Source organism: Anomaloglossus baeobatrachus, assembly GCF_048569485.1.
Source record: "Anomaloglossus baeobatrachus isolate aAnoBae1 chromosome 5 unlocalized genomic scaffold, aAnoBae1.hap1 SUPER_5_unloc_10, whole genome shotgun sequence".
Lineage (NCBI taxonomy): Eukaryota > Metazoa > Chordata > Amphibia > Anura > Aromobatidae > Anomaloglossus > Anomaloglossus baeobatrachus.
The window spans coordinates 406,025-432,474 of record NW_027441785.1 but is presented as its reverse complement, the minus strand read 5'-3'; the positions used below and the strand labels follow the sequence as shown (position 1 = coordinate 432,474).

At 48.3% G+C, this 26,450-nt stretch overlaps 1 protein-coding gene across 1 annotated transcript in view; it reads right to left on the bottom strand.

Annotated features, from left to right (window-relative positions):
• Window positions 1-454: 454 nt before the first annotated feature.
• LOC142258776 (uncharacterized) overlaps window positions 455-26,450 on the bottom strand; it is a 296,846-nt gene continuing 270,850 nt past the window's right edge. Inside the window, 2 exon segments of the mRNA XM_075331375.1 lie at window positions 455-1,206; window positions 20,871-20,875. Coding sequence (XP_075187490.1) covers window positions 594-1,206; window positions 20,871-20,875 — 618 coding nt within the window. The 3' untranslated portion in view covers window positions 455-593.

The following is a 26,450-nucleotide window of genomic DNA, read 5'->3' as shown; positions in this document are numbered from 1 at the left end:
GATAAAGATGGGCAACATATATACTAGGATAGACATATACACAAGGATGGGAGACACATATACCTGGAAGTGGCCACGGATGGGGGACATTAGTACAGAAATGGGAGATTTTAGCCCCTGTACCAGTGTCAGCAGCAGATCCCCCATAACAGTGCGTCATGACCACATTTTTTGTGTGAATCTCTTTCCCTATATTCCTCCATCAAAACCTAGGTGTGTCTTATGGTCCGAAAAATACAATAAGTTTAAAAAGAAAGAAAATGGTTCTTTCCCTGACCAATTCTTACTTAAGGAATTGTAGCCAATTTTTGGAAAAAACCTTTGAATTATAATACATCATGATGGCTTCTCCTGTGTGACTCATCTGATAACCGGACCTAATTAATGTTAAAAACATTTGGCAAATTCTGAAAGCAAGAATAGCTTCTGCGCTCTGTTGGTTTTCTGATGTTCGGCAAGACTTGATTTATTAGTTACACATTTCAATTATTCACAACATGAAAAAGGTTCCTTCTCTGTGCAACTTCTTCACATGTTTAACAAGATGTGATTTCTGAGAATTACATTTTGCACATTCCGAGCATAAAAATGGTTTATTTTGTGTGATTTTTTTGATGGTAAACAAGACCTGATTTCCAAGTAAAACATTTACCACATTCTGGGCATAAGAATGGCTTCTCCCCTGTGTGAAATCTTTGATGCACAACAAGATCTGATTTCCGAATAAAACATTTCCCACACTCTGAACATGAAAATGGATTCTCCCCTGTGTGAGATTTTTGATGCACAACAAGATCTGATTTCCGAATAAAACATTTCCCACACTCTGAACATGAAAATGGCTTCTCCCCTGTGTGAGATTTTTGATGCACAACAAGATCTGATTTTCGAATAAAACATTTCCCACACTCTGAACATGAAAATGGCTTCTCCCCTGTGTGAGATTTTTGATGCACAACAAGATCTGATTTCCGAATAAAACATTTCCCACACTCTGAACATGAAAATGGCTTCTCCCCTGTGTGAGATTTTTGATGCACAACAAGATCTGATTTTTGAATATAACATTTCCCACACTCTGAACATGAAAATAGCTTCTCCCCTGTATGACATCTTTGATGCCTAACAATAGCTGATTTCTGAATAAAACATTTCCCACATTCTGAACATGAAAATGGCTTCTCCCCTGTGTGAGATCTTTGATGCCTAACAAGATCTGATTTCCGAATAAAACATTTCCCACATTCTGTACATGAAATTGACTTCTGCCCTGTGTGAGATCTTTGATGTAGAACAAGTTCTGATTTCCAATTAAAACATTTCCCACACTCTGAACATGAAAGTGGCGTCTCACCTGTGTGAAGTTTTCCATGGTCAACAAGACTTGATTTCGAAGTAAAACATTTACCACATTCTGGGCATGAGAATGGCTTCTCCCCTGTGTGAGATCTTAGATGTCTAACAAGTTCTGATTTCCCAATAAAATATTTCCCACACTCTGAACATGAATATGGTTTCTCCCCTGTGTGAATTCTTTGATGCCTAACAAGATCTGATTTCCTAATAAAACATTTCCCACATTCTGCGCATGAGAATGGCTTCTTCCCTGTGTGAGTTATTTGATGGATATTAAGATGTGCTTTCCTGATAAAACATTTCCCACATTTTGAGCATGAAAATGGTTTGTCCCTTGTAAGAGCCGTTTCATGTTCCACATCCCTTCTGTAACTTTTATTTTGCTTACAATTCTGGGATAAATCTGAATTTTGGACTTGTTTGAAAAGATCTGATGATAGAGCTTTCCGACGAAGGACTGGAGGAATATCTGGGACAACAGCATGCTCTTCATAGGTATCATGTGTGATACTTTCATCATCTGTTATAAATTCTGAAGATATTAGATTTCCATCTAAACTCCCAATACAGTCATCTGCTAAAAATAAAAACAATTATTATTTTTTTAATGATATTATCCTGAAAGTACATTTTTTTAAACCAAAACATCAGAAATTAAATTAGGAAAAAATGTATTTTGAATCTGTTGTCCAATTTCAACATCTAAAGGCTGCTTTACACGCAGCGACATCGCTAGCAATGTCACTAGCGATCACACCAGCCCCCATTGTGCGTGCGTCAAGGGCAAATCGCTGCCCGTGGCGAACAATATTGCGAAGACGCGTCAAATGGACTTACCTTCCTAACGACGTCGCTGTGGCCGGCGAACAACCTCTTTTTTAAGGGGGAGGTTTATGCGGCGTCACAGCGATGTCACACAGTGGACCACTAATAGAAGCGGAGGGGCGGAGAGCAGCGCATTAACGTCACTCCCACCTTGTTGCCGAACGCTGTTGTCTGTCGTTCCCGGGGTGCCACGCGTAGCGATGATTGCTACCTCAGGAATGACGAACAACCTGTGTCCAGAACGAGCAACGATATTTGGAAAATAAACGACGTGTCAACAATCAACGATTTGGTGAGTATTTCGGATCGTTAGCGGTCGCTCGTAGGTGTCCCACGCAACGACGTCGCTAACGATGCCGGATGTGTGTCACAAATTCCGTGACCCCGACGACATATCGTTAGATACGTCGTTGCGTGTAACGGGGCCTTAAGAGTTACATCCTTGTTAATTCGGATCTCCCATTCCTAGCACCAGTTCTCGGGAATGTGCTATAATAAATAATCTGATTGATTGTGACAATGTGACTGCAGTATAATGAGGGACAGGGGGCTCCTATACTGTCCCTCACGCTAGGGGAACATAAGCTATTCCTAAATTCTGGATTACCCCTGAAGATAGAGATGCCGGAGTGACATGCCTTAAGGCCACATCTCACTAAGCGACATCGCTAGCGACATCACTGCTGAGTCACAGTTTTTGTGACGCAACAGCGATCTTGCTAGCGATGTCGTTGTGTGTGACATCCAGCAACGACCTGGCCCCTGCTGTGAGGTCGCCGGTCATTGCTGAATGTCCTGGACCATTTTTGGTCGTTGCTCTCCAGCTGTGAAGCACACATCGCTGTATTTGACAGTGAGAGAGCAACGATCTGAATGTGCAGGGAGCAGGAAGCCGGCTTCTGCGGACGCTAGTAACCAAGGTACACATCGGGTAACCAAGCAAAGCGCTTTGCTTGGTTACCCGATATTTACCTTGGTTACCAGCGTCCGCAGCTTCTAGAAGCCGGCTCCCTACTCCCTGCACATGTAGCCAAGGTAAACATCGGGTAACTATAAGCAAAGCGCTTTGCTTAGTAACCCGATGTGTACTAAGGTTACAAAGCACAGCGTCATTACAAGGGTCGCTGGTGGCTGATCTCTGTGGAGATCTGCCTGTTTGACAGCTCACCAGCGACCATGTAGCGACGCTCCGGCAATCCCTGCCAGGTAAGATCGCTGGTGGGATCGCTGGAGCGTCGCTAAGTGTGACGGTACCTTTACTATTCTCCTGACCAGGTATAATCTGTTATCCCCCCGGGGATAGAAGGGGGCAGGAATATGATGGAAACACAGATTAAGACCGGTAGGAAACACAGATTAAGACAAACGGGACACATTGCAAACTCACAGAAATAAACAGTGAGAGATTAAGGAGAAAAACAAGAGCAGGAAGGCAGTAACAAAAAAGACAACAAGGGTTAACACCACAAAAGCTCACAGTAATAATGCACAACAACCACTGGTAAGTCTGGATCACAACACCTCATCAGACAAGTATAGGTAAACTATGGCTGGCATTAATTAAATAGTCCAGCCAGCATATACAAAAGGGTAGTGAACGATACTCTTTCCTCTACAGCATGTGATTAAAGACAGTAACAAGCAGCCCAGCAGAGAATAACTCTTACTAGCCTGCCAAGCCTGTGGTTAGACGTCTGCATCTCCCTGCGCTGCTCACAGACATCAGAGAAGTTAACATGCAGAGTACCAAAATCTATAATCTCCACAGATCCTGACGCCGCCATGACAGTTGGAAAAAGCTGCAAAAATTTCCTTGTAACATTGATCCAAAACATAGACGATTTCAAAGAGATTTTTTTTAAGACAAAAATAAAATAGTTACAGACATATGCCGGATATTTAATAGGGTTGTCCGGGACTGTAACGTTGATGGCCTAACCTTAGGCTTTGTAACCAAAGCAGGTAGCAGGGTCTTACGGTCTGTGCAGATAAACATTAGGGCTCCAATTCATCAAGACCGGCGATGTACACTGAAAAATGACGTCAGGGACTGGAGTGAGATTTCTGGCATAGGGAACGCCGCCGTTTGTTATGAATTAGAGAAGCGGTGGCATCACACCCTTCTTCTGGCCAAGCTCTGCCCATTTTGACAAAGCTGGTTAAAATTGGCGTGAAACCTCCAAAAGTCGCACAATTTTTTTCACAACTCTGTGTTGCACAAAAATATTTGAGAACTTTTGAAGTCATTTATGTCAGAATTCTGCCATAATTGCTTTGATGAATCGGGGTCTAGGTGTCAAATCTCCTTTTGTAGGGGTCTCCATTCCTTCCAGGGTAGTTTGCCATTAGCTCACATTCTCTAAAGCAAAAATTTTATTACCTTTTCTTTAGCATTTCAGTGTGCGGCTGTAACTCTGCCAATTTTGGCAAAGCTGGTTAAAATTGGCGTGAACACACACACACACACACACACACACACACACACCAGCCTGTCTCCTCTTCAGCTTTAGGCTATGTGCGCACGTTGCGTACAAGCCCTGCAGAAATTTCTGCAGCGATCTGAAGAGCACATGTGCGCTTTAGATCGCTGCAGAAATGTCCGTAGTGAGCGCCGATTCCATGCGCTCTGCCTGCAGCTCCTCCCATAGACAGAGCAGGAGCTGCCGGCAAAGCGCAGGAAAGAAGTGACATGTCACTTCTTTTTGCGCAGCGCTTCGGCAGTAGCCGAAGCGCTGCGCTCTTAGACGCCACGTGCGCACGGCCCCTGCACAATCTCCATAGACTGTGCAGGGGACGCAGGACGCATGCAGTTACGCTGCGCTACAAAGCGCAGCGTAACTGCATGTTTTTACGCAACGTGCGCACATAGCCTTAGACTTCTGTAATTAAGAGACCTTTGGTCACATGACGTGATGTCAAAAAGGTCTTTAAGCAGTCCTATAATTGGCATATAAACACTGGGTCCCTAGAAAAATGGGGGCCCTGTGAAATTGCCCAGTTTGCTCTCCCTTTCCCCCAATGCCAGTCCTGCATGCCAGCCTGTCTTCTGTTCAATTTATTTAGACTCCTGCAATTAAGAGACCTTTGGTTACATCATGTCACATGACTCTGAAGTCATCAAACTTTTTTAAAGGGAACCTGTCACCAGATTTAGTGACTAAGCTGCGGCTTCCACCAGTGGGCTCTAATATACAGCATTCTAACATGCTGTATATAAGAGCCCAGGCCACTGTGTAGAACGTAAAAATTACTTGATAATACTCACCTAACGGTCAGTGCAGAGCAGACTGGTCAGATAGGCGTCTCCGTTCTCTGTTACAGACGTCTCCTTTTTCAGCCATCTTTGTTCTCCTTCTTCTAAAGCTACTGTGGATGATGCGTTCTATGTCATCCACAATATCCGGCATCAAGGTCCTACGCAGGCGCACTTTGATCTGCCTTGAGCAGGGAAGATCAAAAGTATTGTAGTGTACCTGCACAGATCCCCAGTGTTGGCTGTTATGGATGACGTATGACGCGTCATGCACCCAGGCTTCAGAAGGAGGACAAAGATGGCCGAAAGAGAGGGCGCCGGACCCGGAAAACGGAGACACCCATTCGACCAGTCTGCTCCGCAGCGACCGTTTATGTGGGTATTGAAAAGTGTTTTTTTACGTTCTACACAGTGGCTTGAGCTCGTATATACAGCATGTTAGAATGCTGTATATAAGAGCCCACTGGTGGTGGCTGCAGCTTATAGGCCCCAAATCTGGAGACAGGTTCCCTTTAAACAATCAACCTTAAAATACAACTGATGGGGTCCCTAAGAGAGTGAAGTTCCTGAGAAATTGCGCAGTTTGACTCCTCCCAACACTAGCCTTGACTGTAACTAGGGCTTATTTATGGAGTAGGGCTTATATTTCAAGCATTCTTCAATAATCCCATGAAATCATGCTAGGGCTTATTTTCGGTGTAGGTAATCTTTTCGGGGAAACAGGGTATTCACGAACCCTCTGAAGGTCTTTGAGTTGCCATCATAACGACATAGAGAAGGCACTAGAAACAAACAGCAGAAGAAGCAGAAGCAAAGAAAATACAGCTGAAAAAAACAGAGCAGAAAATCTAAAAATGTAACCACAAAATTAGTGCAGAAAGTACATGAGTAGATATCTCTTACTGGATACAACTGGAGGAGACACATCCTGAGGAACATCGGGATCTTCTTGTTTACAGTCCTGTGGGAGAAGAGGATGGGGACATCTCTCTGGTGTTGTCCTCTTACTGGATAGAACTGGAGGAGACACATACAGGGACTGAATTCATTCCTTACATACAGATAATTATAGGCCGTGTGTATTTAGTCCTGTCTATTACCTGGTGATGTGAGGGGCTCGGGAACCTCCATCATGACGTCCTTGTACAGATCTTTGTGTCCTTCTAAATACTCCCACTCCTCCATGGAGAAATAGACGGTGACGTCCTGACACCTTATAGGAACCTGACACATACAATGATACCGTCACCCCCGATCCCTTCATAGCGTTACTGTATAATGTCCCAGCATTCCCAGCAGTGTCACCTCTCCAGTCAGCAGCTCAATCATCTTGTAGGTGAGTTCTAGGATCTTCTGGTCATTGATGTCCTCATGTATCGGGGGGTGAGGTGGAGGCCCCGTGATTGGGCTCAGGGGTCTTCCCCATCCCTCAGACACAGGGGCCTGACAGCGCTCACTAGAGGTCTTCTTCACTACTGTGTAATCCTGGTTATGGAGAGACACAGTAATAAATCTCACTCCAGACATTTCCAGAGTCCTCACCTCTCCAGTTCTGTCCATCTGTTATTCCCATAGATAAGAATGATGTAATGTGACGTCATCAGAATCTCTCACCTCTCCAGTAAGCCGGAAGAGGATCTCTAGGGTGAGGTGTAATATCCTCTCCGCCATCTTGTCCCTGTCCATATCCATCCTTGATGGGGCAATCAGGAGAATTCTCTTATATAGAAGATCTCCACTGAGAGGATCCGATATTGTAGGGACCTGAATGGGGAGAAGATGACGATGTAACATCATAAAGAATCCTGTACAGTAATATAATTACTGGAGACTTTATATCCGATCACTGGCAGCAGAAATAACGCTAACATGTATGGCATGAAGAAGACAATTCATGGTTTTGGGGTTGCACTAACCAAAATAAAGAACCTCGATCCAATAATATTACGAAGCGGCTTTTCTCCCACATGTATGGCACGTTACTATTTTATAATATTAATCTGTTGGTTTTTGTGCTTTGTATGTTTGCAGGAGTTTAGATTTCTAGATTTTTTCGGCTGATTCTTAAACGACAATTTTTTTAAATAGTTACTGTGGAAAAGTGACACTGAAAAAGACATGGGTGTGCGGGAGGACGAGAAAACCAACCAGTGCCAGGGAGCTGCTGCCGAGGCAGATAATATAATAGGATGCAGTGAACGAGGCACAGATGCTCCGGACAAGAACAGTTTTGCCTCTATACAAGTCACTAGTGCGGCCACACTTACAATATTCTGCACAGTTTCGGGCTCCAGTGAATGAGGAGGACATAACTGAACTAGAGCGCAGAGAAGAGCGACCAGTAAAGGAATGGAAGGTCTGCAATAGGAGGACAGGTTAGCAAGCTTGGGGTTATTCATTTGGAACACAAAGGCTACGGGGCGATTTTATTACAATGTACAAGTATATCAGGGGCATTACCGAGATATTTCTAATTAGCTTTTTACAACGCAATGATGACAAGGAGGTTCAATCATAATCAGAGATGGGGATTCTTTACTGTAAGAGCAGTGAGAATATGGAACTCTCTGACACATGATGTGATAATTCTTGATCGACTACAAAAATTCAAGGCGGGCTTGGATGCCTTCCGTAAAAAGTATATTATGGCAGGTTATCAGTACTAGATTTTGTGATGGGACATTGATCCAGGGAATTAGTCTAATATTTTTAGTCATGAAGGAATTTTTCCCCTTGTAAGGGTATTCACACCCCGGAACGTTTCCACTTATTTTAATGTCATACCCACAAATGTAAATGCATTTTATTAGGGTTTTATGTGATATACCAGCATTAAGTAACAAGTATTTGTGAAGTGTAAAGGAAATGATAGATGGTTTTCTAAATATTTAAAAATATAAATCTGAATATTGTGATGTGCATTTGTATTAAGCCCCTTGTAGTATGATGCCCCTGAGTGACCAATTGCCTCCAGAAGTCACATAATTAGTAAATTGAGTCACCTGTATCATTTATTCTCAGTATAACTACAGGTGTTTTGTGAAGATTTCATAAGTTTTGTTTCAGAACATTAGGGATCAAACAGCATCTGGAAAACCAAGAAACCCACCAGACAGGTCAGGGATAAAGTTGTGCAGAAGAGTAAAGCTGGCTTCAGTTATAAAAAAAAATAGCCAAAGCTCTGAACATCTCACTAAGCACTTTTCAATCCATCATCCAAAAATGGCAGGAGCATAGTGTGGAGACACGAAGGTCAGTGGGTACGGTCATCCGCTGGCCTGGCTGTCTTCAGAAAGACTGCTCGGACCAGGGCTCATACCACTGAATGCTCACACTCATTTTTTGTGGGCAGAACACTTCTCAGACAACACAGGATGAGGGAACCACACCTTGGTGAGACGTTATTGGTCACCAACAAGCAAACACATATACATTTCCAGCAAGAACACAAGATGGTACAAGCGACAGAGTCTCTCCCATCCGTTGGCTCGCGAGGGATTAGAATCTTTGTGACTTCGGGGCTTCCTGGGCCAACTATCCCAGTCAGCAGCGCCTCACTTTTGATGAGCACCCACAGAGAGGATATAGCGGCAAGCTTAGAAAGATGACTGAGCACAGCAAGATATGTAGCCAGGCAACTGAATTGTCCTAACCTGGGTTCTCCAGGCACAATTGTGGGCTCAGCATTGAGCAGTGAAGCAGATCTGTGTCTTACAGCTACAAATGTGGATTTTAGGCTGAAGTCCTGCAAAATGAATGTGGAAAGAAGAGCAAAGCCCTTTTTATACCCCTCAGTTCTCATTTCAGAGTATTGTATCTTACAGGATTGGTGGGAGATGGCTGTTCTCTCATTGGTTCAGTTCAATTCGACTGCATAACATTGCTCTAATTGACATAGTCAAAGAGGCTGAGGCAATCAACATTTAACAGGCAATAGGGCTCCAGTCAGTCTGATATTAAACAATGGCTAACTTCTCTTGATTTGGCAATCAAAGAAACAAAAGGTCTGGCCTAATTAAGAACAGTTCACCCCTCACACAAATCTCCAGATGCTGAGTTGTCACATATAGCACAACTGCAAAACGACAAAGACATGGCCGTCCACCTAAACCAACATCCCAAGCAAGGAGAGCACTAATTATAGAGAAGCAGCCAAGAGGCCTGTGGTCAGTGGTAAAGCAGGAGAGATCTAGAGCTCAGGGGGAAGATCTGTCCACAGGACAACTATAGAAGTCATAAACTCCACAAATTTGGTCTTTATAAAATAATGGATATTTTTAAAAGCAAAACATAAGAATTGAAAATTGCTTCACAGATGCAATTCATCCAATTTACCTGAAATAGAGCTGTTTTATAAAGTAAAAGGGGCAAAAAATGTCACCTCTAGATGTGCAAAGCTGGTAGACATATCCCCAAGAGACTGGCAGCAGCAATTGTAGTGAAAGGAGGTCCTGCAAAGTATTCACTCAGGGGGCTGAATACTAATGCACATCACAATTTTCAGAGTTACATTTCTTAACATATTTAGAAATTTATGTATAATTTCCTTTATACTTCACAAATGTTTGCTACTTTGTGTTGTTATCACATAAACCCCCAATAAAATCAATTTTTTGTGGCTGTAATGTGAAAAAATATGGAAAAGTTCACCGGGTGTGAATAGTTTTTCTTGCACTATTTTGAAGAATTTGGAACAAAAAAATTAAAAAAAAGAGAAAACAAAAAAAGTAACTTAGAAAAACCCAACAGAATTGATGAGTTGGATGTAAGTTTTGTGGTGCGGAGCCCGTTATACCGGCAGACGGGATGTGACCGGAGGCAGAAATATTCAGGGAAGGGAAAGATTTTACACTTTCTAGATAAATCCTCTCTTCCCGGGATGTAACGGCCTCTAATGCCGGGATCACACGGCCGGATAAAAAATCATCACAGCTTCATCCAGAAAACTAGGACAAGTCTTCTTATTTGTCGTCCATATACAATCCGGTATTTACAGCCGCTATTAATAATTTACAAGACCATTTACAGCTTCCTCCATTACAGAACTGCAATGTACCCGTAACACAATGTCTGCTGTATGGTGGAGCTGGTGGGAATCTGATGGTTTGTGCAGACACAGACCTGAATGGACGAGTCTCCTCCGATTTATGAAGGCACTAGAGGATGCTGGGATTATTCTCACACGCAGATTCAGTCAGTGAGAAAGAAAATCCCCATCTGCACTGTCACATCCAATAACAATGGTCTGAGGGCGAGACGTTGTGTTATTTTATGCACAGAACTGAAAATACAGTAGTGTGAACGAGGACTAAAAGGAATCATCAATGCTCTTATCTCTCCTAATCCTGCCATCTCCACCGCTCTCATTACACAAGTATAACACATATAATACTGGAGGATAAAACAAGACTGAGCACAAGACCTTCACAGCCGTCTACACATCATAGGGAGATTTCATGGCACCTTCTCTCCATCTACCTGATGATCCTGAGGAACATCGGGGTCTTCTTGTTTACAGTCCTGTGGGAGAAGAGGACGGGGACATCTCTCTGGTGTTGTCCTCTTACTGGATAGACCTGGAGGAGACACATACAGGGACTGAATTCCTTCCTTACATACAGATAATTATAGGCCGTGTGTATTTAGTCCTGTCTATTACCTGGTGATGTGAGGGGCTCGGGAACCTCCATCATGACGTCCTTGTACAGATCTTTGTGTCCTTCTAAATACTCCCACTCCTCCATGGAGAAATAGACGGTGACGTCCTGACACCTTATAGGAACCTGACACATACAATGATACCGTCACCCCCGATCCCCCCATAGCGTTACTGTATAATGTCCCAGCATTCCCAGCAGTGTCACCTCTCCAGTCAGCAGCTCAATCATCTTGTAGATGAGTTCTAGGATCTTCTGGTCATTGATGTCCTCATGTATCGGGGGGTGAGGTGGAGGCCCCGTGATTGGGCTCAGGGGTCTTCCCCATCCCTCAGACACAGGGGCCTGACAGCGCTCACTAGAGGTCTTCTTCACTACTGTGTAATCCTGGTTATGGAGAGACACAGTAATAAATCTCACTCCAGACATTTCCAGAGTCCTCACCTCTCCAGTTCTGTCCATCTGTTATTCCCATAGATAAGAATGATGTAATGTGACGTCATCAGAATCTCTCACCTCTCCAGTAAGCCGGAAGAGGATCTCTAGGGTGAGGTGTAATATCCTCTCCGCCATCTTGTCCCTGTCCATATCCATCCTTCACGGGGCAATCAGGAGAATTCTCTTCTATAGAAGATCTCCACTGAGAGGATCCGATATTGTAGGGACCTGAATGGGGAGAAGATGACGATGTAACATCATAGATAATCCACTGTAATAATACAATTACTGGAGATAATAAGGGGAAACATATGATGAGAACATTCTGGGGGAACATTATACTGTGTGGGGAAAGAAAGGGGCTGAGGACTGAGGGCAGAAAACCGAGGGCAGAAAGGGGCCGAGGACCGAGGGCAGAAAGGGGCCGAGGACCGAGGGCAGAAAGGGGCCGAGGACCGAGGGCAGAAAGGGGCCGAGGACCGAGGGCAGAAAGGGGCCGAGGACCGAAGGCAGAAAGGGGCCGAGGACCGAGGGCAGAAAGGGGCCGAGGACCGAGGGCAGAAAGGGGCCGAGGACCGAGGGCAGAAAGGGGCCGAGGACCGAAGGCAGAAAGGGGCCGAGGACCGAGGGCAGAAAGGGGCCGAGGACCGAGGGCAGAAAGGGGCCGAGGACCGAGGGCAGAAAGGGGCCGAGGACCGAGGGCAGAAAGGGGCCGAGGACCGAGGGCAGAAAAGGGCCGAGGACTGAGGGCAGAAAGGGTTCCTCACTTCCACTATGGGGAGATAAGGTATGAACACCAGTGACTATGTAAGGGGAATACATGAAATAGCCGAAACTGCTGTGTGAATACTGACTTGAAAAATCCAATAGCTATATGCAAGAGTGAAAATGTGAAAAATGGAATCTACATTACTGCCATGAACATATGAATCAAGAGAAATTTAGCTACTGAATTGATCAATGCAATAGAGCCCCAACACTACGCCAAAGTATTTCTCTACGTTGGGGTCCCTAGCTTGTGTGTGTCCTCTCATGCAGTTAAAAAACTTACCGTGTATGGGAAGCTGAGACCCAGGCTATTTCCACACCTATTGCCAATCCATATCATACGCATATATAGCCTGGGTCTCAGCTTCCCATACACGGTAAGTTTTTTAACTGCATGAGAGGACACACACAAGCTAGGGACCCCAACGTAGAGAAATACTTTGGCGTAGTGTTGGGGCTCTATTGCATTGATCAATTCAGTAGCTAAATTTCTCTTGATTCATATGTTCATGGCAGTAATGCAGATTCCATTTTTCACATTTTCACTCTTGCATATAGCTATTGGATTTTTCAGGTCAGTATTCACACAGCAGTTTCTGCTATTCCATGTATTCCCCTTACATAGTCACTGGTGTTCATACCTTATCTCCCCATAGTGATGTTTTTTAGGTTTTTGCAGCCAGTTCAGACTTAGAATGGTGTTCCAAACGTTATTCCTTATTTGGGTTCCTCACTTCCGGCCTCTCATAGTTGGGGCGTCTGTATCTATCAGAGGAAAAGGAACAAAAAACTCACAATTCATAGAAATCAGCGAGAGAAAAACTCCAAGAAAGTCTCAGTGCTGAAGGGGTTAATGTCACCTGTGACCAATAATGGGGAATTTCCACACACCTCCACCTGCAGAGCTGCTGTCACAAGTAACAGTCATGTGGTTTCTGGCTATAGAAGGTCACAGCATCTGGCTGCGCAGAATGCTCCCTGACTTTCCATTGTTCCTGCTGTCAGTATTAATTTCCTGCTGGATTTATCTCTCCCCCTTTTGGACCCAGCAGGAGCTCGCCTTACACCAGATCATCAGCATTGTCTGGGTGCTTAAATACCAGTTACTTCCTTGGACAGATGCTGGTGATATTTTTAGTTCATTCAAGCCTTGGTTGTAAGCAGGTGGCTTGTACTCCTCTGTGGTATTGCTGCTGAACTTCTACCTGTGTCACCTGTAGATAAGTAGTTCATGGATTTTCCTGTGTCCTCCTTGTGTCGTCTTTAGTGTTTAGTGGGGTTGATGAAGAGCTCATCCCACCCTTTCCCTATTTAGGACCCCGCAGTAGTTATATCTAGGGTCAGGTATCCGGCTCGGCGCAGAGGTGCGGAACCTATCTATGGTGGTGAGGGCCCCGCAGTAGTTATAGCTAGGGTCAGGTATCCGGCTCGGGGCAGAGGTGCGGAACCTATCTATGGTGGTGAGGGACCCAGGGCCCAGCAGTAGTTATAGCTAGGGTCAGGTATCCGGCTCGGCGCAGAGGTGCGGAACCTATCTATGGTGGTGAGGGCCCAGGGACCAGCAGTAGTTATAGCTAGGGTCAGGTATCCGGCTCGGGGCAGAGGTGAGGAACCTATCTATGGTGGTGAGGGACCAGGACCAGCAGTAGTTATAGCTAGGGTCAGGTATCCGGCTCGGGGCAGAGGTGCGGAACCTATCTATGGTGGTGAGGGCCCAGGGACCAGCAGTAGTTATAGCTAGGGTCAGGTATCCGGCTCGGGGCAGAGGTGCGGAACCTATCTATGGTGGTGAGGGCCCAGGGACCAGCAGTAGTTATAGCTAGGGTCAGGTATCCGGCTCGGGGCAGAGGTGCGGAACCTATCTATGGTGGTGAGGGCCCAGGGACCAGCAGTAGTTATAGCTAGGGTCAGGTATCCGGCTCGGGGCAGAGGTGCGGAACCTATCTATGGTGGTGAGGGCCCAGGGACCAGCAGTAGTTATAGCTAGGGTCAGGTATCCGGCTCGGGGCAGAGGTGCGGAACCTATCTATGGTGGTGAGGGCCCAGGGACCAGCAGTAGTTATATCTAGGGTCAGGTATCCGGCTCGGGGCAGAGGTGCGGAACCTATCTATGGTGGTGAGGGCCCAGGGACCAGCAGTAGTTATAGCTAGGGTCAGGTATCCGGCTCGGCGCAGAGGTGCGGAACCTATCTATGGTGGTGAGGGCCCAGGGACCAGCAGTAGTTATAGCTAGGGTCAGGTATCCGGCTCGGCGCAGAGGTGAGGAACCTCTCTATGGTGGTGAGGGCCCAGGGACCAGCAGTAGTTATATCTAGGGTCAGGTATCCGGCTCGGGGCAGAGGTGCGGAACCTATCTATGGTGGTGAGGGCCCAGGGACCAGCAGTAGTTATAGCTAGGGTCAGGTATCCGGCTCAGGGCAGAGGTGAGGAACCTATCTATGGTGGTGAGGACCCAGGGACCAGCAGTAGTTATAGCTAGGGTCAGGTATCCGGCTCGGGGCAGAGGTGCGGAACCTATCTATGGTGGTGAGGGCCCAGGGACCAGCAGTAGTTATATCTAGGGTCAGGTATCCGGCTCGGGGCAGAGGTGCGGAACCTATCTATGGTGGTGAGGGCCCAGGGACCAGCAGTAGTTATAGCTAGGGTCAGGTATCCGGCTCGGGGCAGAGGTGCGGAACCTATCTATGGTGGTGAGGGCCCAGGGACCAGCAGTAGTTATAGCTAGGGTCAGGTATCCGGCTCGGGGCAGAGGTGCGGAACCTATCTATGGTGGTGAGGGCCCAGGGACCAGCAGTAGTTATATCTAGGGTCAGGTATCCGGCTCGGGGCAGAGGTGCGGAACCTATCTATGGTGGTGAGGGCCCAGGGACCAGCAGTAGTTATAGCTAGGGTCAGGTATCCGGCTCGGCGCAGAGGTGCGGAACCTATCTATGGTGGTGAGGGCCCAGGGACCAGCAGTAGTTATAGCTAGGGTCAGGTATCCGGCTCGGCGCAGAGGTGAGGAACCTCTCTATGGTGGTGAGGGCCCAGGGACCAGCAGTAGTTATATCTAGGGTCAGGTATCCGGCTCGGGGCAGAGGTGCGGAACCTATCTATGGTGGTGAGGGCCAGGGACCAGCAGTAGTTATAGCTAGGGTCAGGTATCCGGCTCAGGGCAGAGGTGAGGAACCTATCTATGGTGGTGAGGACCCAGGGACCAGCAGTAGTTATAGCTAGGGTCAGGTATCCGGCTCGGGGCAGAGGTGCGGAACCTATCTATGGTGGTGAGGACCCAGGGACCAGCAGTAGATATAGCTAGGGTCAGGTATCCGGCTCGGCGTAGAGGTGAGGAACCTATCTATGGTGGTGAGGACCCAGGGCCCAGCAGTAGTTATAGCTAGGGTCAGGTATCCGGCTCGGGGCAGAGGTGCGGAACCTATCTATGGTGGTGAGGGCCCAGGGACCAGCAGTAGTTATAGCTAGGGTCAGGTATCCGGCTCGGGGCAGAGGTGCGGAACCTATCTATGGTGGTGAGGACCCAGGGACCAGCAGTAGTTATATCTAGGGTCAGGTATCCGGCTCGGGGCAGAGGTGCGGAACCTATCTATGGTGGTGAGGACCCAGGGACCAGCAGTAGTTATATCTAGGGTCAGGTATCCGGCTCGGGGCAGAGGTGCGGAACCTATCTATGGTGGTGAGGGCCCAGGAACCAGCAGTAGTTATAGCTAGGGTCAGGTATCCGGCTCGGGGCAGAGGTGCGGAACCTATCTATGGTGGTGAGGACCCAGGGACCAGCAGTAGTTATATCTAGGGTCAGGTATCCGGCTCGGGGCAGAGGTGCGGAACCTATCTATGGTGGTGAGGACCCAGGAACCAGCAGTAGTTATATCTAGGGTCAGGTATCCGGCTCGGGGCAGAGGTGAGGAACCTATCTATGGTGGTGAGGGCCCAGGAACCAGCAGTAGTTATATCTAGGGTCAGGTATCCGGCTCGGGGCAGAGGTGAGGAACCTATCTATGGTGGTGAGGGCCCAGGAACCAGCAGTAGTTATATCTAGGGTCAGGTATCCGGCTCGGGGCAGAGGTGCGGAACCTATCTATGGTGGTGAGGACCCAGGGCCCAGCAGTAGTTATAGCTAGGGTCAGGTATCCGGCTCGGCGCAGAGGTGCGGAACCTATCTATGGTGGTGAGGGCCCAGGACCAGCAGTAGTTATAGCTAGGGTCAGGTATCCGGCTCGGGGCAGAGGTGAGGAACCTATCTATGGTGGTGAGGGCCCAGGACCAGCAGTAGTTATAGCTAGGGTCAGGTATCCGGCTCGGCGCAGAGGTGAGGAACCTATCTATGGTGGTGAGGACCCAGGGACCAGCAGTAGTTATAGCTAGGGTCAGGTATCCGGCTCGGGGCAGAGGTGAGGAACCTATCTATAGTGGTGAGGGCCCAGGGACCAGCAGTAGTTATAGCTAGGGTCAGGTATCCGGCTCGGGGCAGAGGTGCGGAACCTATCTATGGTGGTGAGGACCCAGGGACCAGCAGTAGTTATAGCTAGGGTCAGGTATCCGGCTCGGGGCAGAGGTGAGGAACCTATCTATGGTGGTGAGGACCCAGGGACCAGCAGTAGTTATAGCTAGGGTCAGGTATCCGGCTCGGGGCAGAGGTGAGGAACCTATCTATGGTGGTGAGGGCCCAGGGACCAGCAGTAGGTTTAGTCTTGTTTAGTTTCCATAGACACAGGGTTTTCGTTACCTTCCTTTTTGCTGTTCGCTTGGTGTTTCCCAACCCCCGCATCTAGCGTAACAGCCGCACAGGATACATGTGACTGCTCTGTGCTTCCAGGACCTGTGATGATGTCACATGGAGGGGAGGAGTCAGGGGTCACATGATCAGCTCCTCAGTAGTGATGGGTAAAATGCGGTTTTTTGGTGAGCTGGGGCTTTTGGCTCTGAAAACGGCTCTTCATTTCCTATTACCTTTGGCTTTAAATTTGAAGCCAAATTCTGGTATGTTTTACCCCATGATTGTACCTTTTAGTAAAAATCTACACTTGTGCCAATTTATGACATAAAACAGAATAGTTTCCAGAATAACCGGATTTTATATTATTTGCTGTAAAAACTTTAACAAACACAAAATGAACATGCAAAATAGCAACAAGATCCTAATCCTCAGCGCCACATTGTAGAGCCCCATTCACACTTGGCGAGTTCGCTGTGGGCTGTGTCTGCTGGAAACAGTCTGCAGCAAATCTGCAGCGTCAGATGTGGCCTCTGCATCCAGGCGGATTTAGAGAAGGAATCTGCTGCGGAATTCCCCCGTCCATTGACTGCAATGAATGTGGCATATCGGATATTCTGCACATAGTGACGCTGCTGAAGCCAATTTCACACCTCATGTCACATTCTGAAGTTTTCCATGAAGTGAGAATGTGTTTTGGATAAAGCCATTGCCGCTGTCGGCTTCTGTAAATGCCATGGAATTTCCACGCTGATGATCTGCTGGAAACTCCGCTGCAAATCCACAAAGTGTGAAGGCAGCCGAAAAGTGTCTCTAGGGCCCATTGGATAAACTAAGTGCCATAGCCTGGATGGACGGATTCAGTTTATTTCCTCTGTCATTAGCTGTTTTGGAAAAGACTGTTTTTTTGGTGTCCCATCAAGGACCAATGTCTTCTGCCATCACTAATATAATGGCAGTAAAGGGGTTGGGTCACATGGGCAAGTGCCATTAATTGAGGAGAACTTTTTAAAATAGGTATATTCTCCATATACTTATTTTAAAAATTCTGCTTCAATCCTGCTGGTATTCCATAAAAACCTATGGAACTGTTTACATGGGTTTCCATGGAAGTTGTCCTGTGCCGAGAGCCATTTTTGTACAGGTCAGTATTGAACTGCATTGCGAATAAACACAATGCGGCCGCTAAAATAGCGAATATTAGCGATTTTAGCCGCAGTATCGTGTATATTCACAATGCGGTTTAATTTAAAGATTCAAATTGGACCGCACAAAGTGTTGGAAATTGCCAGCACCGCACAAAACGAGAAATGTTTGATAAAAAAGAGTGCAGAAATCAAACAAGTGCAATGCAATTAGCTCAACACTACTGGCAATTGTATGCAGAATGGGATGTGATGTGAGAGGCTGCACTGCCTTGTATAGGACTAGTTCTGTGCATGAAGGTGGTCCCTCAGATTGGCACTGCTATCATGTAACAGGGGCTGCTGGGAGGTTATTCACCAGAAACAACAGAACCATTCCAAGCTGCACTAGCTAATGGTGCATTTACACAGTCGCTGCAGCCCCCGAGCCTGCGATCCAGTGATGCTCGATCCAGCGATGGGATGTTTGCAGAGGAGATCCTTATCTGCCCTGCCCATATGCATCGCTGGATCATTTGTTCTCTTCCATTCAAGTGAATGGGAGAGAACAAGGGACGCACATTTCCATCCGCTGTTTCTCCCTCGCTCAGCGAGGATTTACAAGCTGGCGGTAAATAACTAGAATCAGGCGAAATCCAGATGTCAGTGTTCCTTTAATAAAGTGCCTGACTGCTGCTTGTGAAACGCCCACGCCGGGGCTTGCAGGGCTCGTACGGTCACCGGGCCGGTGGTATTCGGGGTCAGGCTGTGAGTGGCCCAACCCGGCTTCCGTGACCCCCGGCGGGTTTCAATAAAAAGTAAAGTCCGACCGTCAGTCCGGTGTTACAAGGGGGACGGAAGGAGGGTAACGGGGTCCCTGGGGGGGGCTTGCCATCGCTCTCCATCAGGAAGCGGTACGGGACAGGGACGGGGGATGCTTGCAGCGCCACCCGTGGTTTGCGGCCAGGTGTTAAGCCGCCGCTGCGCGGTTTCTCTCCGGGGCAGGTGTTACGGGCAGCCGGATGGAATCGCTCCCCACGGGTGGAGCGGGGGAGCCCGAGAGGTTAATGAGACCCAGGGCAACAGTCCTCAGGGACTCCGGGGGCACAGGGCGGCGGCATTACTCACAGCAGTCACGGTGTGCGGTTCCAGTTGTTCTTTATTTAAAGTCCGTTTCACATCGCACCCGGGAGCTGGTCCTCGCCGCCTGTAGCCTTTGGTCGGTCCCGGGCAGGTAGGAGTTAGGGGTGTCCGGTGAGGTGTTCTGGGGGTCTCTCCCTTTCGGTGCGTTAGTGCCGTCCCCGTGGCATAGAGCATCTTGGAACTCGCCGCCTGTCTGTCTCTCTCATCTCCGGTAGCGGACACCACCAACCGCCACCGGGTACAACTTTCTCCAGGGAACCCCAGTCCTCAGCTCCGTTCCCCTCCTCTTGGTGTTATCAGCCCTGGTCTCGTGGCATCTCCTCAACAGGAGCGGTTCTCTGGACGTCTGCTCTCCCTTGCAGCCCCTGACGTTCTCCCTAAAACCTGTGTGCTCTGCACTAAACTCACTCCTTCAGGCCCCCCTCCCCTTGGTTGTCATGGGGACCTGCCTGTGTCCAGCCACCTGCTCATTAAGGAGACAGGATAAGTCATGGATTCAGAACAAACTTCATGCTGCAAATGCTGTTAACTCCTTCCTGCCAGTGTGATGTTAGTGTGTGTTGTGGGGACCCTTCTTCCTCCTGCCCGGGAAAAATGGGGTAACATTTAATACCCTGTAACGACCCGTTTACAGGGGCGTTACACTTGCTTGTCACAGATTGGAGGGGGGCGGGGCTGTGAGTCAGTGCTATGTGCGGCAGCAGGAGGAGCATTCTCAGTCTCCTGGATAAGATCAGAGTGACTACTGCCAGGAGGGAGGGGAGGGGCAAGAGGGCACTCACTATGGAACGGAACTGGCAAAAAGCCGTTTAACTTTCAATTGGCTCCCTGCCAGGAGCCGACTCATATGATTCACTATGAAGAGCCAGCTCTTAGAGCCGGCTCGTTCAGGAGATACCCATCACTACTCCTCAGTGTATGCAGGACTCTGCTGTGCTGGGTGTCATGGTGCTGGATGAGGGGAAGTTTATGTCAAGGGCTCATAAAGTGCGGCACTGGAAGCTGCAAACAGACACGTAGCAGAGGTACCAGAAGTCACAAGCATACAGAACACATCCTGGAGACCACAGACAGGTAGGTGAGGTACCAGAAGCCACAGGCATACAGAACACATCCTGGAGACCACAGACCGGTAGCTGAGGTACATGTAGTAGAGGCAAAAGATGTCGCAGGCATACAGCAGAAGTCCTGAAAACTACAGACAGGCTGCAGAGGTACTGACACCCACAGACAGACAAGTAAGGCTGGTTTCACACTACGTTTATTTAACATCCGTCCATAACGTTTTTTTAGCGGAAAAGCGGATCCAGTGCAAATGCGTTTTCATTTCAATGCATTTGCAATGGACTCGCGTTAACATGCGTTCACCTGCGTTTGCGTGCGTTATAGTGAGGATCCAGCGACTTGCAGTTTTTTAACATGTTTCAAAAACGCTACTTGTAGCGTTTTTGAGCTGCGTCCAAATACTGCAAATTGCTGGATCCTGACTATAACGCACGCAAACGCAGGTGAACGCTGGCATGCTGATAGACAGGATCCTGCTTTTGTACTGAGCATGCCCAGAAAGTACTGAGCATGCCCAGAACCAGTCTCGCGTGATCTGTCTCTCTCCTCCTCCCTCCCTCACCCTCTCTCTCTCTCTCTATCTCTGTCTTTCCCCTTTCCTCCCCTCCCTCTCTCTCCCACCTGAGAGCTGCGGACACTCGTAACCAAGGTAAATATCGCGTAACCACTTATCTTAGTTACCCGATGTTTACGTTGGTTACGTGTGCAGACAGCCCTGCTCCTAGCAGCTGCAGACACTCGTAACCAAGATAAATATCGGGTATCCAAGGCCGATGTTTACCTTGGTTACCAGCGTCTGCAGCTGTCAGAAGCCGGCTCCCAGTCTAGTTCCCCTCACTCCCGATCACATGACTCCAATGCCCGCCCCTAAACATCCAGTGACAGGATCCTGCAAAATAACAGATGCGTTTGCATGCGTTTTTTGCTGTAAAAACAGGATCCGTATTTCCGCTAAAATAACGTTTTGAACGGATGTTAAATAAACGTAGTGTGAAACCAGCCTAACTGAAGTACAGTGGAACCTCGCTTAATGAGTAACCCAGTTAGCGAGTATTTTGCTAAACGAGCAAAGCTTTCTGTAAATCTGTAACTCGGTTTACGAGAAAGCTTTGCTGTACGAGCAAAATACTCACCGCACACACTTCCAGTTCCGTACATCCACCGCGCTCTGACCCGCTCTTGCAGTCCGCACAAACCCTTACAAGCACACACAATCACACACAAAGACGCACGCACGCACACACACACATATTATGCTCACCTTACCTTCCGTTCCCTTGTCGGCTTCCTGGAACTTGTAGTTCGCCCGTGTACGCTGTATATAAGGTAACCATCGCGACCGCCGATGCTTCCGCTCCCAGCGCGCTGACGTCAAAGGCAGGAGCCACTTGCCTCTGATTGGCCGGCGCGCTGCCTTTGAGTAGCGTCTAACAGGGGAAGGTCCACCCTCGTTGCGATGGTTACCGATACACATCCTGTAGCGACGAGGGAGAAACTTCCGCTGTCAGACGCTACTCAAAGGCAGCACGCCGGCCAATCAGAGGCAAGTGGCTCCTGCCTTTGACGTCAGCGCGCTGGGAGCGGAAGCATCGGCGGTTGCGATGGTTTCCCGATATACAGCCTACACGGGCGAACTACAAGTTCCAGGAGGCCGGCGAGTGAACGGAAGGTAAGGTGAGCATAGTATGTGTGTGTGCGTGCATGTTTGTGCGTGTTTGTGTATGTTTGTGTGTGTGTGGAATGCGACATTTAGCAGGTTGTGGAACGAATTGTCTGCATTGCAATGATTTCCTATGGGAAATCTTGCTTTGCTGAACGAGTAACTTGGTTAACAAGCACACTCCCAGAACGGATTGTTCTCGTTAACCAAGGTTCCACTGTATTGAAAGTCGCAGACAGGTAACTAAAGTATTGGAAGCCGCAGACGTCCTGGAGACCTCAGACAGGTGCAGACATACTGGAAGCCACAGGCAGATTGGTAGCTGAGGTGCTGGAGGCCACAGATAGTCTGGAGATGTTCTGGAGACTGCAGACAGGTGCATGACCACTGAGGAAGGATTTTCCGGTCGTGATGGTTACTATACCCCTTAAAACTTAACCTAAAAATAATACACCGACTGCATGCGACTTGGTTAAACAAATTGGCCACAGCAGCCTTTATTACCTATTATTAACATACTAACCACAAAGGGGGCGCCGTCCAACGGGCGACCCCAAACACAGAATAATAGGTAACACATAATAATAAACGGTACATGAAACCCTATGTAGGCCCGGTCCAGAAACCCTTTTCTACACCAATATCCCTGGCCGCAACACTCCGACCCAGAGATGAGGTATTAATCACCCCACGGATTAATACCCCCCAAACTTTGCAGAACCCCGTGCCTGCAATTTCCCGGAACCCAGAGACACCATACCAAGACAGTGCCTCTCGGTCCAGCTACAAATCCCTTCCAACCGCTTCTGGACCAGACCTACCCCCGCTGCTGCGACAAAACATACATCCCTTTTATAATAATTCCTTGTTGTCTTCTTGTTTGTTTTTTTTTTTCTTTTTTGAACATAGTTAAACAACTCACAAACACAAAAAGGGAGGGTGGGCGGGAATCTGACGCCGTCCGGAGTCCAAAAAAGGGAGGTAAGACCCTCCCTCATCGCTTTTATACTCCCCCCCCCCCTCCCCTACAGGGATCCTTTCTCCACCAATCCCCCATACCTTCCCATAATGCCCCTCATTATAACTTTATTAACCCCTCACTCCCTCCCTTCCCTCTGGTCATGTCGCCCCTCCCCCCTATGGGGTCCATGGCTTTCTGACATACTGGAAGCCACAGGCAGATTGGTAGCTGAGGTGCTGGAGGTCACAGATAGTCTGGAGATGTTCTGGAGGCTGCAGACAGGTCGCTGTGCACACACTAATAGTCCTAATACCAGGACACAGGGGTGTATCTTGGTAGCCTTATATAGGCCAGTTAAGCTCAGCACATGGAGCGTGTCCGGCTACTTACAAAGCCCAACATGGAGCACAAGAAAGTTTAGCAGAGCGGGGGAAGGAGCAGATCCCAGACACGGGACAGGCGTGTAACAAGTGGATGTTGTCAGACAAATATCCAACAATGATCCATAAAATTGTGACAACTCTGAATTTCCCTTCCCGTTACATCTATTGATTAATTCTCTATTGATCTCTTCTCCCCTTTATCAGTGAATACCATTTATTTTTATCATTTATCAAGTAAAATAATAATTGCAGATAGTGAAAGTCATTCTTCTGTTACCCAAATCTCTGCTGAACATTACACAATGTACATATCACATTCCTCTAAATAATGGGACAATCTAGTTATACCTTTATCAATCCATTCTGTGACATTCCCAAAGTGCTCACAATTCCTGTTCTTCCAGATCAGAGCACAACATGAGTAATAATCTATACTAAAATGGGTTTTATTTCTGTCCAACACTGATCACACATTTTTCCCACACAAATGTGTCCCCTGTTTGTCCCAGGAGTCCCACTTCTAGGGGGGAGAGCGATTGCCGCCTTTCTCTGCACCATGATAGACATTTGGCTCATAGCGCAATGTCGGGCAAACACCTTCTTTCACAAAAGTAAATCTTATAGAAAATCCCTCAGAATAACTATTGCACGGACGCTGCAAAGATCCACAGATCTGGAATCTTCAGACTGTAATCCTGATCAATGTAAGTGATTATGTCGCGGGCGGGGAGGAGGGTGTCGGCACACTACGCTCACCCCTTCTGCTCGGGTCCGGCAGCTGCTCAGTGGTGGCTCGAGCTGTGGGCCGGATCCCGGGGTTTTCTCGAGCGACACTCCTCGCCCGTGAGTGAAAGGGGGTTGTTGTGGTTGGGTGTGGGGGAATTGTTATAGTTCGTGACGCCACCCACGGTTGTGGTGATTTCACCACCGCTGCTCAATTCGGGGATCCCGGGGATGGTGATGCGGAGCAGCCAGGTGTTGTGTTGCCCCTCCGTGGGTAGGGGTTGGTGATCCCGGGGCCCGGTGGTGGAGAAGGAGGTGCGGGGCCTGGTGGGCGCAGGGACGCGGGGGCAGCGCTGTGCCTTGCGGCACTGTGGTACTCACTCAGCCTGAGACACGGACACAGTTTGTACGGTAAACCAACGGCTGGTAGGACGGTCCCACAGACAGCTGCACCTGCACTCCCAGTAGGTGACGGTGACGTCTCTCTTCCTTGCACCTGTGTTGTCTGATGGTAGCGGTGGATTCCCTCCGGTTACCCGCTCCCCGACTGCAATCTGGGCCGGAGGAGCTCTACACTTTGCCCGCAGGCGCTGGCCCTGGGGAAACTGGTGCCCTGGCGGTGGCGGTGTCTCCCCTGTAATGGTTGGGCTGTTGCCGTCAATCGGGACTTGGTTGTTGGGGGATCTACGTCCCCTTCACTGACGGATTCGGCAAATTTGGCGACTCCTAGCCTTGCCGGGGTCCGAGAGGCCCCTGCCCTGGTGCTGACTGTCCTTCGGAACACTGCTCCAGACCACCGGGCACACAGCCAACGGGGTCCTTCCAGGAACTTCCAAACGGTCCCCCTCCAGACAGTCACCGCCGTCGCTGACCTTGCTGTTCTGGCCCTACACAGAGCTGGACCCTTCAGGCTTTCTTTCCTTTGTTCCACTTTACTTCCTTCACTTTCACTTAGCTGTTGTTTACTCTCTCACTTTTAGCTCCTCACACTTGCCCTGCCTGGGCTTCACTTCACTCCTTCCACTTCCTCCTCCCTGACAGAACTGCCTGGTACTTCCTGCCTCCAGAGTTGTGAGCTCCTCGGTGGGCGGAGCCAACCGCCTGGCCCACCCCCTGGTGTGCATCAACAGACTCCTGGAGGAAGGCAACAAGGATTTGTAGGTTAGCATGATGTGCCTACCTGGAGTGTGGGGTGTGGTGGTGTTGTGACCTGTGTCCCCTGGCTTGCCCAGGGCGACACAATTATCAAAGAGAAAATGTTCATTCTAATACGTCATTCAGGGAATTTTGGAATTCAGAAAATGAAGAGGAGGAAGGAGAATCAATTGTGCGGGCAGGCACAAGGTACCAACAAGGCAGGACAGATAGGAACAAGGTAATAACTAGGAACTAGACAATGGACAAGGGGACCTGACAACTAGTTGGCTAGGGAATAAACCACTAACTAACCAATAGTATTGCAGGAGAGTGCCTTAACTTCCCAATGCCTCTCATCAATAGGCTGAAAAGCACTTCCAGGAAATGGTGTGCTGGCCCTTTAAGAGAAGGGCAGCGGTGCACATGCATGCCCTAGGAGCAATCCCGGAGGCGCTTTGCAGCATGCACAGTTGACACCCACGTGGAAGACCACGGGGAAGCCAGGTAGCATGGTGCGGGCCGGCTGTGGCAGTGAGTGAGTTGGTGTCCCTACAAGAGGGAGAGAGAGCAGTGCAAGGATGCCGGCACTACAGTACCCCCCTCTTACACATCCTCTTCCTTAGGCCTGAAGAAAGTATTCTCTCCTCGATATCATCGGTAGCTGGCAGACAGGCAGAAAGCCAAACAGGCTTGAAAAAAGGAACCATAGAAGACTGGAACGGAAATGTACCAACCAAGCAGGTCTCGATTCCTCTCAGACTCCAGCGGGGCACCTCACCAAATTACCAGTCCAGAAAAGACTCAAGAGCACGGAGCCAAGGCAGACTTAGAAAAAACTGACAAACCAAGTTTGGAAGCACAAGAAAGGGGATCTTCTTTGAATGCGTATCTCCCACACATGATTCTACAGGCTCAGGAACGAAGCGTCTGGGTTTAGACAGGAGCATTCCACCCACACATGACACCAGCAAGGGCTTCAGAAGGTGTCAAATCACAGCTCACTGAACAAAATTCCCAATGAAACTGGAGTCCAGATGAGCTGTCTAAGGCCGGTTTCAGACATCCGTGTTTAATCAGGTACAAGCCACACGCATCGGTATGGTCATACGTGTGTCACGCGTGTGTCATCTGTGTTTGCATACATGTGACATGTACCGGAGAAAACACGAGTTTTTGAAATAAAAAGGTTTTCTATGTTCGCCAGTATCCAGTGCTGTTTTCTTTGCCTCTGCTGCCTCCCGCTTCT